General features: G+C 43.0%; 1 protein-coding gene across 1 annotated transcript in view; it reads left to right on the top strand.

Annotated features, from left to right (window-relative positions):
- CPNE4 (copine IV) overlaps nt 1-18,672 on the top strand; it is a 128,908-nt gene that overhangs the window by 74,005 nt on the left and 36,231 nt on the right. Inside the window, exons 8-9 of the mRNA XM_015413840.1 lie at nt 4,431-4,517; nt 7,950-8,009. Of these exons, the coding sequence (XP_015269326.1) occupies nt 4,431-4,517; nt 7,950-8,009 (147 nt within the window). The remainder of the gene's footprint in view (nt 1-4,430; nt 4,518-7,949; nt 8,010-18,672) is intronic.

The raw sequence follows: 18,672 nt of genomic DNA, 5'->3' as shown, positions 1-18,672 counted from the left end.
GAACAATTCCCAGGAAAATGTGGTCATTTGTCTGTCTGTTACCTCCACTGGTAATAATTGACTTCCAGGATGAATAATTGAGTTTCAGGGCAAACAGGGGAACATTTATCTGTCTGGGCTACATACAGCTTGGAAATATGTCTTAGTAAGTTTGTCTAGCTATTAGTCTGTTCTCCATGTTCCAAGATGACAGTATTGTAAATGCTGCTTGGAGAACAGGTTTTAACCTGTTCTCAGGCATGCAAACAGCAACAGGTTTGGCTGTCATCAGAATCGCTGAAAGAAGAAGGAAGGCAAGAAAATGCAGTGAGCATTTGCAGAAGTATATGAGGGGATTTAACAATATTCATTTGTAGCATAAATCCCTCTGTGTGATGTTCTGGTGCTTACAAACTGCAGATGAACTCCTGGTTCTTGGCCATACTAAGTTCAGGCTGCACATGAGATAATCCTCGGCTTCATTAGAAAGAAACTTTGCACATAGAAATCTAGCATGTTAGGGCAAAGGTCTGTAGCCGAGCCTTCTCCCTGACAACTAGTTTTCTATAGTAGGGTTTTTGTTTTTAAGCATGGGGGACCATTTAGTCACAAGTCCCCATCTGCAATCTGAAGCAGTACACAGAAGATAGATTAACCACTTTAGGTGTGCTGCCTGTGAGCATGAAGCATAGGTATTGCTGGGACTGAGAACAACAGAGTAAATGTTTTCCTGTGTAAGTAAATATCGCTTCCACATGATGTCCTCTTAATTCAGTATATATTTTGAAATGTGTCCATGAGACCTATCCAAGTTATCAACTTGAAATACAAATACAAATCCAGATTGTGCACCATGTGTCAGCTGAAATAATGGATGTCTTGACAAGAAAAGTCAGTATACACCCTCCTGTCACCACATTATTGGACTTGCATTATTACAGTTGTCAGGATCCACAGGCAAAACAACGAAGTACATGCTTCTAGGAGGGTTTTACTTTTATTGAAAAGCCATAGATGCAATAACATGAACACTGTTAGGAATGGCGGACTACCTATGCGCATAATAGGATATAGGGAATTCGTATGCCCCCCCCCCAGCAATACCCAATTAGGTGGATTCCCGCGCGGGAGATGGCAAGAGTCTCTAACGGTAGCGAAGCTGGGAATAAAGAAGTTCCCACAAAAGGTAGACACCACAATCACCTCCAGTAACTCTTTACAGATAAGCGTTGCAGCTGTGAAACTATTAAGCGCATGGGAAGGAATGCAAAGCATTTAGAAAGCCCTTCCACACTCATGGCAGCTTAGCTGACCCTAATATGTCACAGGCTTCCTAAAAAGTGGATTTTAGTATTTTCTAGTACCGTGGTACTTTGTCAAACTACTTTTTGAGGAGAGGGCCCATGAAGCAGTTTTTGTACAATGCTACAGGACAGCTTTGCTTTCATACTCCTGTCTCTAAACTGCACATAATTAGAGATTGGCATGAACTGGAAAAATGCAGGTTGTGTCAGTTCATGGTTTGTGGCATTATGCTCCCCACCTCGCAATTGTTTTTGTTGATTTCTTTGGGAACAGAAAGCAGGGGTTTAAAGGGACTTGAGTCCCTTCGGACCCCTGCTTTTCTGCTCTATCTACAAATCACCATGACCTGCTTTAATGCATAATGATAAATAGTTAATTTTAAGCATGCTCACATGTGGTTTGTTTTATTCCGTTTTTTAACCTCATACACATTGCTGAAGATATTTAAGTGTTCCTGATCCTCAACATATTATACGAAGTAACAGCACAATCTGAAGCAAAGTCACACCCTTCTAAATCAACTGAAGTGAATGGGTTTAGAAAGGCACAACCCTGTTTAGGATTCTCCCGCAAGTCCTGCTTTTGTGTCCCTTTATTTATTTCTGTGCTATACATGAAATTCACAGTTCCATGGGGTTCTTATGCATTTGTGTGGTGCCTCCTCACAGAGCATTATACAAAGACAGCTAAGGCACCCTCTCCAGAGTTAGAGTATCTTCTATTAGCTTAATAGGGTTCCCATGAGGAGCATTTCCCAGCATTAAAGAGAATGCATAGCAGCTAGGCATGTGCAGTTCTGTATGGATATACTGGAATCTCCATGTCACCAATGAAGCAATAGGACTGAAGCACTTATTTGAAGTATAATCAAAAATAGACTTTCAAGAGCCTACAGAACTGGTGTTTTTTACTTTGGGCTGCAAAATATTGTTTGTTGCTCCAAACAGGTTTCATTCCTTAACTTCTTTAACATCAGCGGGAGTCAGCTGAGTAAGTGTAAATTGTCATTTTCAGGCAATTTGAGAATCCAGCATTAATGGGCCTTCCTTGGTGTAAGTAGTTGATTATTTACCCTCCAAGGAACATTTTCCAGCTTCTTAAACAGCATAACACAGATTAATAGCTTGTAAAAATCAGATGAATTCACTAATGGATTACAACCACTGATGTGTGATAATATCAATGAAATGTATGTTTCATACAGTGGGGTAATCTAATGAAAAACAAACTTATATTGTCACTGAAATGATAACATCTTTAAAAAATTAAGCATTCTGACTTAACCAGCTAGGGGAGTGAAGCCTAAATCACTTTCACGGAAGTGGCGATAAACACTACCTTAAAGAACAATCACCCTGTTTTAAGAGCATATTTTGAATAGTTTCTGTATCCAAACCTTGTGACATTTCAATATAATTTTGTTTCTTGGTAGCCTAGCTGTATGCATAAACCTGATATTTCAGTAATATTCTCTCACCAAAGGTTTGTAATCGGTAGTCTTGATCACTTTGGTTTAAACAGCAGTGCTAAACCAAGTGGAAAGTGCCAGGGATCTTGAAGCAGGGACTCTAGCAGCCAGTCCTGAATACCCTGTACTCCACACCCACTATAGCTTCCTGCCAAAAGAGGAAGCCTCTGGCAAGTTCTGGTCACCACACCTTAAAAAGGATATTATAGCTTTGGAAAAAGTGCAGAAAAGGGCAACTAGAAAGATAAAAGCGTTGGAACACTTTCCCTATGAGGAAAGGTTAAAGCACTTAGGGCTCTTTAGCTTGGAGAAACGACGACTGAGGGGTGACATGATTGAGGTTTATAAGATTATGCATGGGATAGAGCAGGTAGAGAAAGAGGTACTTTTCTCCCTTTCTCACAATACAAGAACTTGTGGGGACTCCATGAAACTGCTGAGCGGTCGGGTTAGAACGGATAAAAGGAAGTACTTCTTCACCCAAAGAGTGGTTAACACATGGAATTCACTGCCACAGGAAGTGGTGGCGGCTACAAGCATGGGCGGCTTCAAAAGGGAATTAGATAAGCATATGGAGCAGAGGTCCATCAGTGGCTATTAGCCACAAGGTATAGATAAGGACTCTGGGGCAAGTGATGCTCTGTCATCTTGGTGCTTGGGGGGGGGGTCAACAGTGGGAGGGCTTCTAATGTCCTGGCCCCACTGGTGGACCTCCTGATGGCACTGGTATTTCTGGCCACTGTGTGACACAGAGTGTTGGACTGGATGGGCCTTTGGCCTGATTCAACATTGGCGTCTCTTATGTTCTTATGTTCTTATAAGTTAAGAGTCTGCAAGGAAGTTCTCAGTGGTTCATCAGGGACCGCCAGGGCTTCACCTGACCCTACAAATAATCTGATCCGTTTATTGGCGTTGGTGTAGTGGTTAAGTGCGTGGACTCTAATCTGGGAGAACTAGGTTTGATTCCCCAGTCCTCCACTTGCAACTGCTGGATGACCTTGGGCAAGCCACAGTTCTGACAAGAGCTGTCCTTGAAAGAGAAGTTCTGGAAAGAGCTCTCTCAGCCCCACTTACCTCACAGGGTGTCTGTTATGGGGAGGGGAAGGGAAAGGAGTTTGTAAACCACTCTGATACTCTGAGTGAAGGGCGGGATATAAATCCAGTCTCTTCTCTTCTTCTTCTCTTCTTCTTCTAAAGAACAAGCTGCTGCCAGAGAGCCTCCCAGCCCATGTCCCCTGTGACAGCCACTGCCCATCTCAGATGCCGTTGTGCTCCTGAGATAGCAAATTTCTGATTACCAGATGGTGGGGCTGGGGGTGATAGTGGATGGTTCACGGCTCTTTCATTCATGTCCTGCTGTTGAGCATTGCCAAGCATTTGCTTGGGGACAGAATACTAGGCTAAATGGACCTTTGCTCTTTTCCAGCAAAACAGCAGCTGCCTTCTGATATACTTCACATAACTTTGCTGAGAGGAGAATGTTTACATACTGAGATGGAGTTGTTTGCAGAAGGACATAAATTAGGTCTAATTCTTTCCTGATAGGTGTCTTTAGGCTGGGATTCTTTTGAATGATTCTTGTTTTGCTTTCATTTGCTGAGGACATGCTATGCCACCGAATGAATTATTCAGTTTTGTCGAAGAAATGGCTTTCACTCTGGGGCTTGTGTTTTCACAGGTGCAGTGGGAATGCATAAACCCCAAATACAAAGTCAAGAAGAAGAATTACAAGAACTCCGGCATCGTCATTCTTAACCTGTGCAAGGTGCTGTCATTGAAACAATTTTCTATAATTAAAACTGGAAAGTGTTGAGGAAAGGAAGCTGGAGTCAGCAATCTGCATTTTGCAGACATTCCTGTGTAAAAATAAATACGTTGAAGCATATCGCAGAAGGGTAACTATGGTGAGAGACTCCCCAAAGTAGCATAACAGACGATGTTGCTAATTCAGGGTAGATCAACATTTTTACAGGGCTGACAGCTGCTATGCAGAAATGGGGCTGTTGACCCTTCCAACAGCTCAGCTCCATTCCCTGTGTGTATCGAAAGGCAAATATTTGCTTACTGAAAGTAATACCGGTATTCTGTTTGGTCTCTTAATTCACGAGAAAGGAACAAAACCTGCATCACTGGTGCATTTCATTGTGTGTTCATAATTCTATAGATCGGTATTCCCTGGGGTGATTCCTTCATTTTGCCCTCATTGCTTTCCTTGTGCTTTCCCCTCACATCCATCCTTTCCCCCTTTGCCGCCAGCAGGCTTATTGTCATTTTTTAATTTCTATCAGTACTAGGAATATTGCTATACTGTTAAGACACCATAGTGCTATTGGGGGGGGGGTGCAAGGAGAAATCACACCAGATGAGGGTGGAAAGGTGCAGATATCCTCACGTTCCCACCCACATTTCCCGCAAACTAACTTGGGATACAGTGTTTCAGGAAAGAACATACCCAAGACTGGGAAAGCCATCACTGGAGATCTGTGACTGGATCTTTCCCATGTTTTAAATGGGCTGATAGTTGTTGTGCAGGGCCCTGATTCACATCAGAACTCTGGCATAGTGGGGGAAAGGAGTTGAACTTTTCTATCTCTCAGTCGCTTAGACTATCAAAATTCAACCACGTATTGTGATTTGTTGTGAGAAGAGATAGATAAAGAGAGGTTGCCCTCCCCCTCATTCTTTCCAGAGTGAGTTTTGATTCACAAAAACGACTACAGCTTTACTCTGAATCCAGACCCTTTACAACATTTTAAAGCATTAGAAAATCTGATCTGCAGGGAATGGTGGGAAGATTGGAAACAAAATCTGCCGTCAAATCATGCCCTTCACTGAAATAAATGGGAAACACACAATGGTAGCTGCTCCCATATGTTTAACAAGGACTTGTGCAGGAGACCTTCCCAGTGTATTGTTCTCTTGGGTTTTAATGTCTTGGGTCCTAGTTACAAAACTATAAAAAGAACACAGCTTCATTTGTGAGTTGAGGTGTAATCCATGGCAGAATCACACTTTTTTTTTGCCCATTGGTTTCAATGCACTTAGAAGGCTATAACTCTGTTTAGGATTGCACTATCAGTTGATAACGGATGGGCATGAACTGGCTGACAAACTAAAGTTCATCACAAATTTTGGCCTGTTCAGGGTTCGCAAACTGAAGTTCATGAACTGAAGAACTGGGATGACCTACCATGAATTTTGGTGCAATTTGTGGTGGCTTGTGTTCATGAAGAGCAGAAAGCAGGGGTTTACCCCTCCTTTCCGCTCTTCATGAGAAACAGCAGAGCAGCTGGGAGCTCCCTGCCGCTCAGCTATTTGGTTTAAATGGCTCTGAGCCATTTAACCTCTGCTTTCAGTTCATTATGGCTTTTTGTGGGAGCAGAAAGCAGGGTTTAAATGGCTCCGAGCCATTTAAACCACTGCTGCTTTCTGTTCCCTATGGCCTTCTGCCAGGAGCAGAAAACAGGGGTTTAAAAGGCACTGCCATCTGCTCCCTGGGAAAAGATGTGCGGAGCAGAAAGGAGGGTTTAAATGAAAGGGGTGAAGTGACTTCCCAGGGGCACTTCACCCCCCTTTCTGCTGGCTGCAACTTGCCACCACCAGCAGAAAGGTGGAAAGGAAGTCCCTTCCCAGGAGATTTCCCCCGTTTCTGCTGGCTGTGGCTTGCCACCACCAGGAGAAAGGTGATAGTCCCTTCCCAGGAATTTCCAGGCTTGCCACGGCTTGCTGCAACCAGCAGAAAAGTAGAAGGGAACTTCCTTCCTAGGGGATATCCCCCCCCCCATTTCCTTTGGCTGCTGTTTTTTGGGCTGTCTTCTGCAATCCTTTTAAAGTTTAAAGAGACTGCAGAAGACAGCCCAATACAACTGAGCAGCGTGGAACAAGCTGTTCCCCACCACTCAGCTGTTTGGGGGGGCTTTCTGCAAACCTCGTTTAAAGGGACTGCAGTCCCTTTCAATGACTCTTGCAGGGCCACAAACCACATGAACTGGTTTGGTTCATAAACAAGCTTCACAGTTCGGGGCTTGGTTTATGGTTAAGTACAAACCACAAACTGAACCACGTAAGCAGGGAAGGGTGGTTAAGAAATGGAATGAAATAAATAAATAAATACATTTTACTGGTTCATGCCAATCCCTATCAGTCTGTGAGATTAGGTACTGGCAAAATGGATTATGATGGCTAAGGAAAACATTAGAGTCCAGTGGCACCTTTAAGACCAACAAAGTTTTATTCTAGGTGTGAGCTTTTGTGTGCAAAGCACATTTCATCAGACAATGAAATGGAATTACAGAACATAGTTGTATATAGAGAGATTGACTTGTTTAATTAGCATGCAAAATAGTGGAACTGTTTTTTAACAGATAAAAAGAATGACAAGCTTGGTTTCTGGCTATCATCTATTTGCGTTCAACTGGGGGGGGGGACAACGTAGGTAATAAATGTGTAGAATTGGAAAACATTGTGAGTGAATAAGTTGGAAACTGAACATTATCCTGTCAGTATGTGTTTGGGTGGGGGGTAAATGGCAAGAGAAATTTTGCTGTGAAAGCACAACAAGAGAGAACACTTCCCAATGACCTTTGACTTTAGTACCACTTTATATGGAAAGTGAAGGATGCCAAATAAAGAATGTTTCTGGCCATTCTCCACTGCTATCTCAATCCATTCCTCTTTTTATAATGCTCTCTAACCAGCACCAAGGAGGAATACGGGACTAATGTATTGCACGCAACATACTGATGACAGTCTTTCTCTTATACATGGGCGTGTGTGAGTCCCATAAAGTTGCATTAAATAGAGGAAGTGAGAGAATCCTGGTGTGCCAGTGGAAATATTGTGGTAGGGCTTGAGCTTGTGGTGGTTTTCTGCAGTGGCATGAAGTATGAATCCCTTGTGCTATTACTAGGAACCGCAAGCCTGTTCCTGTGATGAGCAGTTTATAGAACAGTGTTGTCTTCCATCTCTCTGCACAACCAGTTCCATTATCCTTAGTAATCATAAAGGGGGGGGGGACACTATCCTCTCTCCAGTAAAGGTTTTGGGGGGAGGGGGAGCATGAATGCTTTCTTGGTTTTTACTTGCAATGTTCTTTATATAAATACTTTCTTCAAAGAAGCATTTCACCCTGCGCTACAGGAAGAAATACTTAAGAGCATGCCATTTTAATCTGAGTTTCTCTCTCTCTTATTTCCAGATTCACAAGATGCATTCGTTCTTAGACTACATCATGGGGGGCTGCCAAATACAGTTTACAGTAAGCAATTTTTAACTGGAGATAGAATTATTTTATGGTGCCAGATAATGTATTTATTCGAATCCAAGACTAGGGTGTTCCCCCCCCCCAGATATCCAAAAAGGGTGAGGGTGTCTTACATTTGCAATCATGCCCAGAAATAATTTGTGTGTGTATATAGCATTTTGTAGAGGGGATGCTCTAATATTTAGGGTTGTCTTCCGTTTGAGTAAATCAGTCCATGTTAGTTCAAATGTAGGATAAATGAGACATCAAGTACTTTTTTTTTCACACAGACCAAGTGTTTTGTACAATCAGGAATTTTTTAATTTAAAAAAGAGTTTTGGCTGTCATGTTTCATAACAGCTTGGGGAAGCTTATCGTTTTCCCACAAGGGTTATAGCTTTCCTGTATTATAGCTTTTTCTTGGAGATTTGTGTCCCCACCAATCATAAAAAATGGTTATTTGTATGCAGGGCTCCCCCCCCCCTGAAAAAGAGGTGCTGGAACTCTCAAGAGGGAAATGAAGTTTTCAATCTGTATACTGAAAACTCATGAACTTTTAAACATTTTTAAAAGAATTTTGTCAAAGAAGTTTGGGAACTCTGTTCTGGTGCGTTCCCCCAGAAAAAAGTCCCTGTTTGTATGAGTCAATACAGATGGGCCCTGCCAAAAATTCCATTGATGATATTGGCTGGAAACAGTGAATCAGATTTCCACAGACACTCTGAAACATATAACATGTCTCCTTAAAAATAAGGGACAATCAAATAGAAGCACCCGAAGACACTTAGATGGCTGCAGTCCATGCAGAGTTAGTCACTGCTAAGAATACAGTTCTCACCAGTGTTCCCTCTAAGCTGAGTTAGTGTGAGCTAGCTCGCAGTTTTTTAGCCTCCGGCTCACACATTTTTGTCTTAGCTCAGGAAGGATGGCTCCAGAGCAAACTAATTTATGCAGTAACCAAATCACTTGCTCACAGCTTTAATGCAAATAGCTCACAAAGTAGAAATTTTGCTCACAAGACTCCATAGCTCAGAAGCAAAGCAGGCTCAGCCCTGGGTAGAACTTGGATGGGAGACCTCCAAAGAAGACGGCAGAGGAAGGCAATGGCAAACCATGTCTGCGTCTCACTTGCCTTCCAAGCCCCTTGCTAGAGTCACCATAAGTCATCTGTGACTTAACAGCACTTTACTCACACACATACACAATAGTGCTATTCTGTATGATACTACTAGTACAATTTAGAATCTTAAAACTTCATTTTTTTACTATTTTCAAATACACACTTTTGTATCCTTACAAATAAGAAAAAATAAAGCAAGACTTCTACTGAGTAAATTTGAGTGTTATTTGTTGGTGTGATGGACTGCACTTTTAAAAGCTCAGAAGTGTTGTATAAAAAGATCTAGGACTGTGAAGGGTTAATTCTTCACAGAACCAGATAGCCTTGAGTGACAGGCCGCTCCAAGGAATCTGATTGGTTAGCATCAGTTGAGCAGATAAAGACTTGAGAGCTGAATGCTGAGGAGAAATTCAGTCTGAATTTAGCCCTGACTGAGAGCAGTTTAATAACGCAGATGGAGTACTGGGGAGGTTGGCAAGGAAGAGTGGGTAGTTAGACGAATACACCCATTTGGGAATAGATCTTCTGGAATAGATCTTCTGGAGAATAGATCTTCTAGAAAGAGAAGAATTTCCCTACCCAGTTAAAACAGAGAGATAGCTCTGTTGGATATTTAGTAGAGTAAATGAAGCATAGTGGAATAATGCAGCACAGAAATGTGTGTTTAACTTCTAAGAAAAAGTTTACTTCAATATTAGGGAAACAATTACATGGAAAGAAAACAACAACAGTCTAACTCATCTTTCTAGTTCTGATCTACTCGATCTTGTTAATTTGTTCCCTCTGACCCTAAGAAGGAAGAAATGGAAGTCCCCTCCCAAGCTCGTGTACATGCAGAATAACATGAGCTATCTCCAATATATTGATTAGCCAGTAGTCAATCTTAAGGTCACCTCATTAAGAATAAAACCTCCCACTTTTTGGTGGAATAATCTACTCTACACCTAATTGGTTCTATGCTAAACTTGCTATTATTAGCTTACAGAAACTTCAGCTTAACCCTTTCATGACTGAAGGGATGATACTTGCAAAACCCAACAAGCTCTGAAGAGTGGAGAGATCTTTGCTCTGGTGTGGTTAAAGGCTGCCTTTTGAAACCTGAAGGGTCAGTAAAGCTCAAGAAGAGTACTGGTATGTTTAGTGAAGGAGTTTGGTTACTGGATAGAGAGTCCTAGCCTTCTGGAAACCAAAAGAATCAGTGAATACTTAAAGAAAGTGTACTTGAATGTTCGGGAAACAATGGAACAAAAGCATCTCATCATAAAGATTTTAAATCACTGTGAATAGCTTTAAAAACTCTCATTAGTCTGAAACATATGTACTCTAGTCTGTGCTAGGAGTGTGCATTTGGCATAAACAGAGCTGAATGAATACTAAAAAAATACCCTATAGGTATTTTTCGTGTATAGTGCAAACCGAATACAGATCAGAGATCTGTATTTGGCTACCAATATAGCTGAGCCCCCCCAAAAAAACTGATTTTATTTGGCTTTTATTCGGGTCTATCCTTCCCCAGCTGCCCTGCCACTTTCACTGGTCAGTTTCACTCCCCCCCCTCAGCTGTTAGGTTTAGGCCAGTGAAGGGGGGGTGAAACTGACTAGTAGAAGCAGCAGGGAACTGGGAGAGGGAAGGAAGACAGAGAAGGCATATTTAAATGCCTTCTCTTCCATCCCCCAAATGTCCGCTGGCTGGAAGACGGAAGGCAAGGCATTTAAACATGCCTTCTCACTGTCTCTTTTGGGAAGGAAAGGGAAGGCATTTAAAAATGCCTTCTTTCTCTCTCTCTTTCCTTCCATAGCTACCCCGTGGCAGTGGGGAGGCTGGGGAAGGAAAGGGAGGACATGTTTAGATGCCTTCTCACTGTTTCTTTCCTTCCCCAGCCCCCCACCGGTTCATAACGTTATACTTCCAAGCAGAGGGGAGTGAAACTGACCAGTTTAATACCTGGAAGGAAAGGGAAGGCATTTAAACATGCCTTCTCTCTCTTCCTTCCCCCCCCCACAGCTGCCCCACCACTTCCACTAGTCAGTTTCACTCTCCACTGCTGATCAGCTGTTAGGTTTAAAAGGCCTAAACCTAACAGCTGACTGGGGGGGGGGGGAAACTGACCAGTGGAAGTAGCTGCCAGATGGGGGAGGGAAGGGAAGGCATTTAAACATGCCTTCCCACTCTCCCTTCCCTCCTAGTGGGTATATCAGACCCAAATTTATTTAAAAATACCAAATATTTTCCAAATCTCAATACTATACCTATAGTGGTACTCAGGAAATTCAGCCTTTACTGATATTTTTTGGGTCTGATATACCCAAATTGTAAAAATACCATTTTTCCCCTTGCACACTCCTAGTCTGTGCATGTACTGATTTTACCTCAGAGTTATTTGTTCAATTTACCTCAGAAATTTTACCCCTGATTTCACCTGAACTTTTCCCTTCCATGTTGAATAAAATATTTTATTATTTTTGAATCCCAAAGGCCCCAAGTGCCATTTCAGTTAAAAGGGGCTCTTGACCCTTCCCTCAGGCTCCTGGGCTGAGCCAGCCATAAAGTATCATAATGTGACAGGATGGGACAGCCAGAGTTCTTCAGGAAAGAAAAAGCAGATACCCAGGGGTGGCTCAGTCACAAAAGGAAAGAAAAACTGAGAGAAAATCTTGCCTATGAGAGAGGGAAGTGGACGGGTGCATCAGAGTTGGACAATAAGAAGCATCATTTACTGATTCCATTTGTGTTTAAAAATGAATACCATAAAAATGGTCAAGTCTTTTGGTTTTCAACTAAATTCTGACTAATGGGAATTTATACATACAAAAGGACTATTGTTTTCTGTGAACATGCAGTTAAGAGAAAACTATTTAATCAATGATAAATGACACCTTTGAGGTTATTTAAAATTAGTGATAGGATAACTAGTAAATGTTGATTTTGCCTTTTGAAAAAGCTAACTTCCAACTGATGTAGTGGGGTGTTACAGAGTGCTAATTTTCTGGAAAATGGTTCATAAAGTTGTTCATGATATTTGGAACATTATTCTTCTGATGAAACCCATTTTTTAAATTTAATTGCACTGAAAAGCTTTTTAATTTAATTGCACTGAAAAGCATTTAAGTCTTATAGGGAATGGGTGCTAAATGTATTGATGGTGGCAAGAATTATTTTCACTAGTCATTGGAAGACACACGTCCTCATTAAAAAAGAATGGCTCTTTAAAAGTTTATGATATTCTGTGAATGATAAAATTAACTGCACTACAATGTTGTGGGAACATAAAGACGAAGAAGAAAGCTGGCAACCTTTAATTAGATATATAAATTTAGTGGTACAGTAATGTATAAAATGGTGTGGTTTGTTAGTCACAAATGAAGTTTCAAACTGAATACTGTTTTGTATAAATTAGCATTTATGTAAGGAAATTACAATGTATTATGTATGATTTTTTTAAAGTAAATATACATTGGAGAAGATTGATCAAGATGGGTAGCCATGTTAGTCTGTCTGTAGCAGTAGAAAAGAGCAGGAGCCAGGCCCGTAACCAGGATTTCTTAATCCAGGGGGCCTTTAAATAAGTCAGGGGGCACTGATAAAATAAAAATAAAATAAACTCACACTTGCAGGCAGGAGCAGGGTTATTTCCCCTATTGTGGAGGGTGGGTGTAAGTGGAAGTCAGTCACTGACTCAGAGTAACCTGAGGAGGATCCCCTCCTCCTCTCATTCCCCCCCCCCGCAACTTGGTGACTTTGCCTCAGTCACACCCCCACCCAACGCCCTGCAGGGGGGCTTTCTGCTGCAACATTTCTCAGACTTCGAAGTGGCAGCTCGCCCGGGGAGACAAGCCAAAGGAGGAGAGGTGGGCGAGCAGACGGGATGGAGATGGCTGCTCTGCTGCCGGTGGTGGCTTGTGTGCACCCTGCGTTGGTGCAACCAGGCTGAACTGAGAAGGCGGGAGCTGAAGGAAAAACCCGGGAGGGGAAGCTGAGGGAGTGCTGTGTTTCTCTCTCCCTTGGCAGCCAACTTCCACGGCGATGAGGGTACACGTGGCTTAGGGATGTGCATTCGGTTCATCTGAGCTGAATGCACCCTTGAAAATAGCCCATTCAGGCCCCTTTTGGGCTGCTGTGGGCCGATTCAGATTTTCTGATCTGAATCTGTCCCAGTATATCCTATGGGCCATTGAAGTCAATGGCGAAAACATAGGGTATATTCTGGGGGCTGGAGGGGAGGTGGTTTGAGGGAGAGGCTCCAAAACATTACTTTTTCCCACCATAGAGAACAATGGAAAGGATGGGGGCAACCTGTTTGGGGGCCTGTAGAATTGGACACCCTGGTCCAATGTTCTTGAAACTTGGTAGGTATCTTGGAGAGAGACTCCAGCAGCTACTCTGCTGCAAGTTTGGAGCCTCTCCCTCAAACCACCTCCCCTCCAGCCCCCTAGAATATACCCTATATTTTCACAATTGACTTCAATGGCCCATAGGATATAATGGGGCCGAAATTGACATTCCACTGACTGGAAATACTCCCCAGTTGGCTTGTACTGCCGAAATTGACATGCAGGAGTCTCTCTGCCAGCCGAAATTGATTCTGCCTGATTCGGCTGCCAGCCCAGGATGGAGCCTTTGGGGCTGCTGACAGGTGGGGAAGTTGTGGGGCCTTGGTAGGAAGTGGGGGGGGGCGGGCCCCGGAATGCTTCAATGTAGCTATGGGCCTGTCAGGAGCCCAGTAGCACCTGAAAGACTAACCATATATGTGGCAAGGTAGGAGCTTTCGTGAGTCATTGCTCACTTCTTCAGATACAGCTAGAAGATGGCTCACTTCTCACTTCCTCAGATACAGCTAGGGGAAGATTGTTCATCCTGTTGAAAACAAAGCGACAAGTTAGTCGTGGCTAACTTTGATCCCTTGGGTTTCAAAGCAAGTTACCCACAAACTAGTCGTGATGGCGATCATAGATCTTGGTTTGTCTTTTCAAGGCAGATTACAGCCTCACAAGTTCCTAGTTGGGTTGGAGCTGCATGAACAGGGGAAGGAGTTTCACCTTCCATCTCTGCAAAATATTTCTAGTTAAGACCACAGGTCCCACATTGCTATTATTATTATTGCTATTGATTATTGTTAGCCTTTTAAAAGCCAAAAGGATATTTTTCCCCCCTTAAAGGGACGTAATCATCCAGGGAGCCCAGTTCTAAACCGTAAGACTGTGCAGGGGTGAAAGGGTTAAAGCTGTGCCTCCCTGATATGCATTGTGACTGTGCTTTAGATAGGATGAGATCACAGCTTCTGGATGAAATATTTTCCCCCCCCAAAAAAGCCATGTAGCTTGAAGATTATTCACATTATTCCAGGTAGCAGAATTTAAGAAACAGTTCTTACAAGAAGTTGTGACAAGAAAAGAGGCGCCATGATTTGGAGAGATTCTTAGAAGAGAGTCAGGATCGGCCTTTGTACTGACAGCTTTTCCGAGAGCACAGGTGCAGAGTTCTGAAGTTACTCCTAGCTCAGCCCACTCTTCTTTTTGTTTTCAAATTAATTACGTTTCCATTGAGCCTGAGCAGCATGTAGACAATACGACGCAGCTGTGATCTGAAAGGCCATTTGATAGGGGAGGGAAGCTAAGATGCTAAGCATGGGTTTGGGAACAAAAAGCCTATGGTATGATGTACCTGCTAATTTGAAGTGCTAATGAGAGCTTTTGTAGCATCACGCTGTGTTTTCTGAGGATGTTCTGCGCATCCTTTGTAAGCGCATCATTTTTGGCTAGAACGAACATCTCTGATAAATAAAAGCAAACTTTTTTTGTCCTCATAACCTCATTTTTTTTGGTAGAACCTCAAGCCATCCCATTAGGGGGAGTACGCTAGGTGAAAACAGCCAACGCAGGTTCTGCTGAAGAGCTTCCAGATTGACCAGAGCCAATGTGCGTTGAATTCATATTGGTATAGAAACTAAGGAAAAAATAATCCACCCTGTCTTTAATACTGTGGGATTCATGTGGGAAACTTTAAGCCTAGGTCTGTACAATGGCGCTATACAAATGCAACACCCACCAGGCCTCTCTGTTTCCTCCTCCCCACATCATCCCCACTTCTCCCACCCTTACCCCCTGGTTCCCAAATCTGCTCTAGTTCTAGTTGTTCCCTTCTCTTTGCTAGCCTGTTTTCCCCCCTCCCTCTAAATTTCTTTCCTTCCCTCCCTTTCACCTTATTTTGATTGCTTCATTCTCCTCGGTTGCCGTTTTTGATGCCTCACAGTTCTCCCCCCCTCCAAAGCCCTTCCCCACAGCCCCACAGTTCTCCTGCCCTTCCCACAGCCCCCGCATCTTCTCCCCCTCTTCACATGCTGTCTCCACTTCTCTTTTACTGCTGTGTTTCATCTGTCCCCATATGCCATTTCCCCCACCACCACCCTCTTCTGGCATTTGGGGTTGCCTAGAAACCCCAAAATGGCTGCTGAGATCACACGAGTCTATATCACAAGGTCCCAGATGTCATTTTGAGGTTGCTAAGCAACCCCATATAACATTGCTGAGGCCCCCTGCCTGAAGTACTATTACAAGGAATTTGCTGTTGGACTTCGAGTCCATTTTCTATGTATCTGCTGAAGCACCATTCACCTGATACACTGACAAGGACCCTAAATCCATAGTGAATTCCACAGTAAACTATATTTGAGGTAGGGGGCTTTGGCAATTTAATATGGAGTTGCTTAGCAACCCCAAAGTGGTAGCAAAGAGTTCAGATTGCAGTCATGTGTTATCTTGGCCTGCCTTCTATTTTTTTTGTTTTTTACAAGTTGCAATGTCTGCACAAAACACCGATGGCCTTTTTTTTTTTTAAGTTCCTTTGTTTTAAGGTCTGTGATTTTTCTGCATACTTGGGTGTTTCTATGGGTTAGTACTGACCCCAGCTGGTCCTCCCTTACAAAGTTTTTTGAGTCACAAAATGAGAATTTATATATATATATATATATATATATATATATGCACGCATGCTATGGAAGAAATGGTCATCCATAAATTAAGTGTGGGATTATGGTCCTAGGATTAAAAAATACCTGGTCAGTTTGAAATCATGTCAACAATAAGTTGCATTTGTGACTTTTAGAGTAGGTAAGAGTAATTTCAAATGATTTTGCTTTATCCACTGGTGTCACAGGAAAATAGTCTCCACCTCAGGCCTTACTAATAAACAAGGCTATTAAAGCACACAAGTGTCTTTTATACGAGACAGGGCCACCTCCAGCTGAAAAGGTCAATATGTATTGCATCAGTGAACCATTTCTTCACTTTCCTCCATCTTATTCAAGCCATTCTTTGAACAGATTGAACGTACTGATGATTTTATCTAAGTATACTGCATGTCAGCATGAGCCTGCTTAAGCTATCCATTTCTGTTTATTTCTTACACTATTTCCTTTTTGAGAGGAGAAGTAACATCAGGGCAGCTTGTGTTATAAGATGTTCAATACAGAGTATATCCACACCTCTGATTACTTGCAGAGCTGTGATGCCTTGGGTGCTTTTTGCCTAAACTAAGTTATATTATCAAGCCAAAGATATAATTAACACCATGCAGTAGACATAGACTGCAGAATATATATATATTGATCAGTTTGGTCTATGAGAATAATAGTATAGTTTTACCTAGGTCACACAATAAGTTATCAGACAATCTGCAAGAATTCTTTCTAGAACCAACTCTGTTTTCCAGCAGTATAAGGTTTGCTTAGGGATCTCATTCATTCAGTCTAGGGCTGCCAGACCCCTGGTCCGAGTGGGGGTTCCCCTGATTTTCTGGGCTTTTGCTCCCTGCTGGTCAGCTAGCAGCTGCAGCAACATTCTGCTTTTTGGGCTTCTGCCCCCGCCTGGTCAGCTGGCAGCTGGCAGCTGCAGCAATGCTCTGTTTTTTGGGCAAAACTCTATGGCTTTAGACCAAAACACCCATAGAGTTTTGCCCAAAATTCAGAGCGTCACCACACAACATTCCTGACATGATGATTTGTTATTACTTATTTATTTATTATTTATTAAATTAGGTTTACTAGGCCATCCTTCCCTAGAAGCAGTGCTTAGGGCAGCTTACAACAAAATAATGTACAAATCTCAATTTAAAACTAAGTTAAAATTGGCTGTATTACTATATATATTTCAATAAAAACTATTTAAAAAAAACTAAGTTAAAATAACCCAATAATTACCAATAAATAAAAACAGCATACATACAGCATATGAGATGGTGGAAGGAATTCCAGCTCCTGAGCCTCCCTGGGGGAGGCATTACGAGGGATGGGGAATTATGTAAGCGTGCCAGGGACACCCCGCGCTGTCCTCAACCGAAGGTCCAGCAGAACATCTCTGCCTTGCACACCCTGTGGAATGGTAACAACTCCCACAGGGCACAGATGTCTTCCGGCAGAGCATTCCACTAGGCGGGGGCCAGGGCCAAGAAAGCTCTAGTACTGGTCAAGGACAGCCGGACTTCTCTCAGGCCAGGGACCATCAGGAAGTTCTTATTTCCTGAGCATAGTGCTCTTCCAGGGGCATACTGGGAGAGGGGGTCCTGAAGTAGGTCCCTGACCGCTAAGGGCCTTAAAGGTCAAAACCAGAACCTGATCCAGTGCTCCACTGGAAGCCAGTGCAGCGCACGCAGCACTGGTTGAATGTGTGCTGTCTGAAGGATCCCAGTAAGGACCCATGAGGCTGCATTTTGGACCAGTTGGAGTTTCCAGGTCAGGCGCAAGGGCAGGCCCGTGTAGAGCGAATTACAGTAGTCCAACCTGGAGGTGACTGTTGCTTGGATTACCATGGCTAGGTCGGGGCGAGACAGGTAGGGAGCCAGCATGACATCATCGCATCAGGGATGTCACATGACTTCCCCACCCACCCTGGAACACCCCCCAAATCCCCCTGCCAGCAAGCTGAGGGGACCTGGCAACCCTAATTCAGTCTGACCCCAGCCATTACCCATGAATTTGGCTGCCTCTCAATTCTTGATATCTGTTGATAAAACTGCATAGCAAAATAACAACCTTCATAAAAATTATGATAAAAGAAAATGTAGCATTTGTGAAGTTCTAATGATTAAATTAATAGATTCTGCATGGGAAATCAATAATTTTAAGGACTGTTTCAATCCTGAGTGGGGGGAGACAGGGAGACACCCTCAGATACATTGGGTTGGATCCAGGTGCACTTTTCCATCAGTGGAATACAGCTTTCCTGCCCCTCCGTAACCAGAAGCACAGACCCAGTACCTGAGGTGGTTTTTCCTGAGAGAGAAAAACACCCCAAAACTCCACAAGCAGTGCCCTCATAAAGCCAGGCTTGGCTCAAACAGTGGCTTTTGCTGGGAAGCTAGGAGAACCACATCTTGGTTTGGAAAGCTCAGGCCAAGTGAAGATTCTCCAGGCTGGCTGCACTATCAAACATCCTCCATGCAAGCACCCCCCCACACACACGCACACACTCTTCTCTCCTGTCAGCTCAGTCCAAAAAGGACTAGGAATGGGCAAATCTCTGCCCTTGCCTCAAGCATCTTCTACTGACCAAATGGCCAGTCTT

The sequence above is a fragment of the Gekko japonicus genome, unplaced genomic scaffold (genome assembly GCF_001447785.1).
Source record: "Gekko japonicus isolate JY-2015 unplaced genomic scaffold, Gekko_japonicus_V1.1 scaffold981, whole genome shotgun sequence".
Lineage (NCBI taxonomy): Eukaryota > Metazoa > Chordata > Lepidosauria > Squamata > Gekkonidae > Gekko > Gekko japonicus.
Note: the sequence above shows the minus strand (reverse complement) of the source record. Positions and strands in the feature narration are given on the sequence as shown.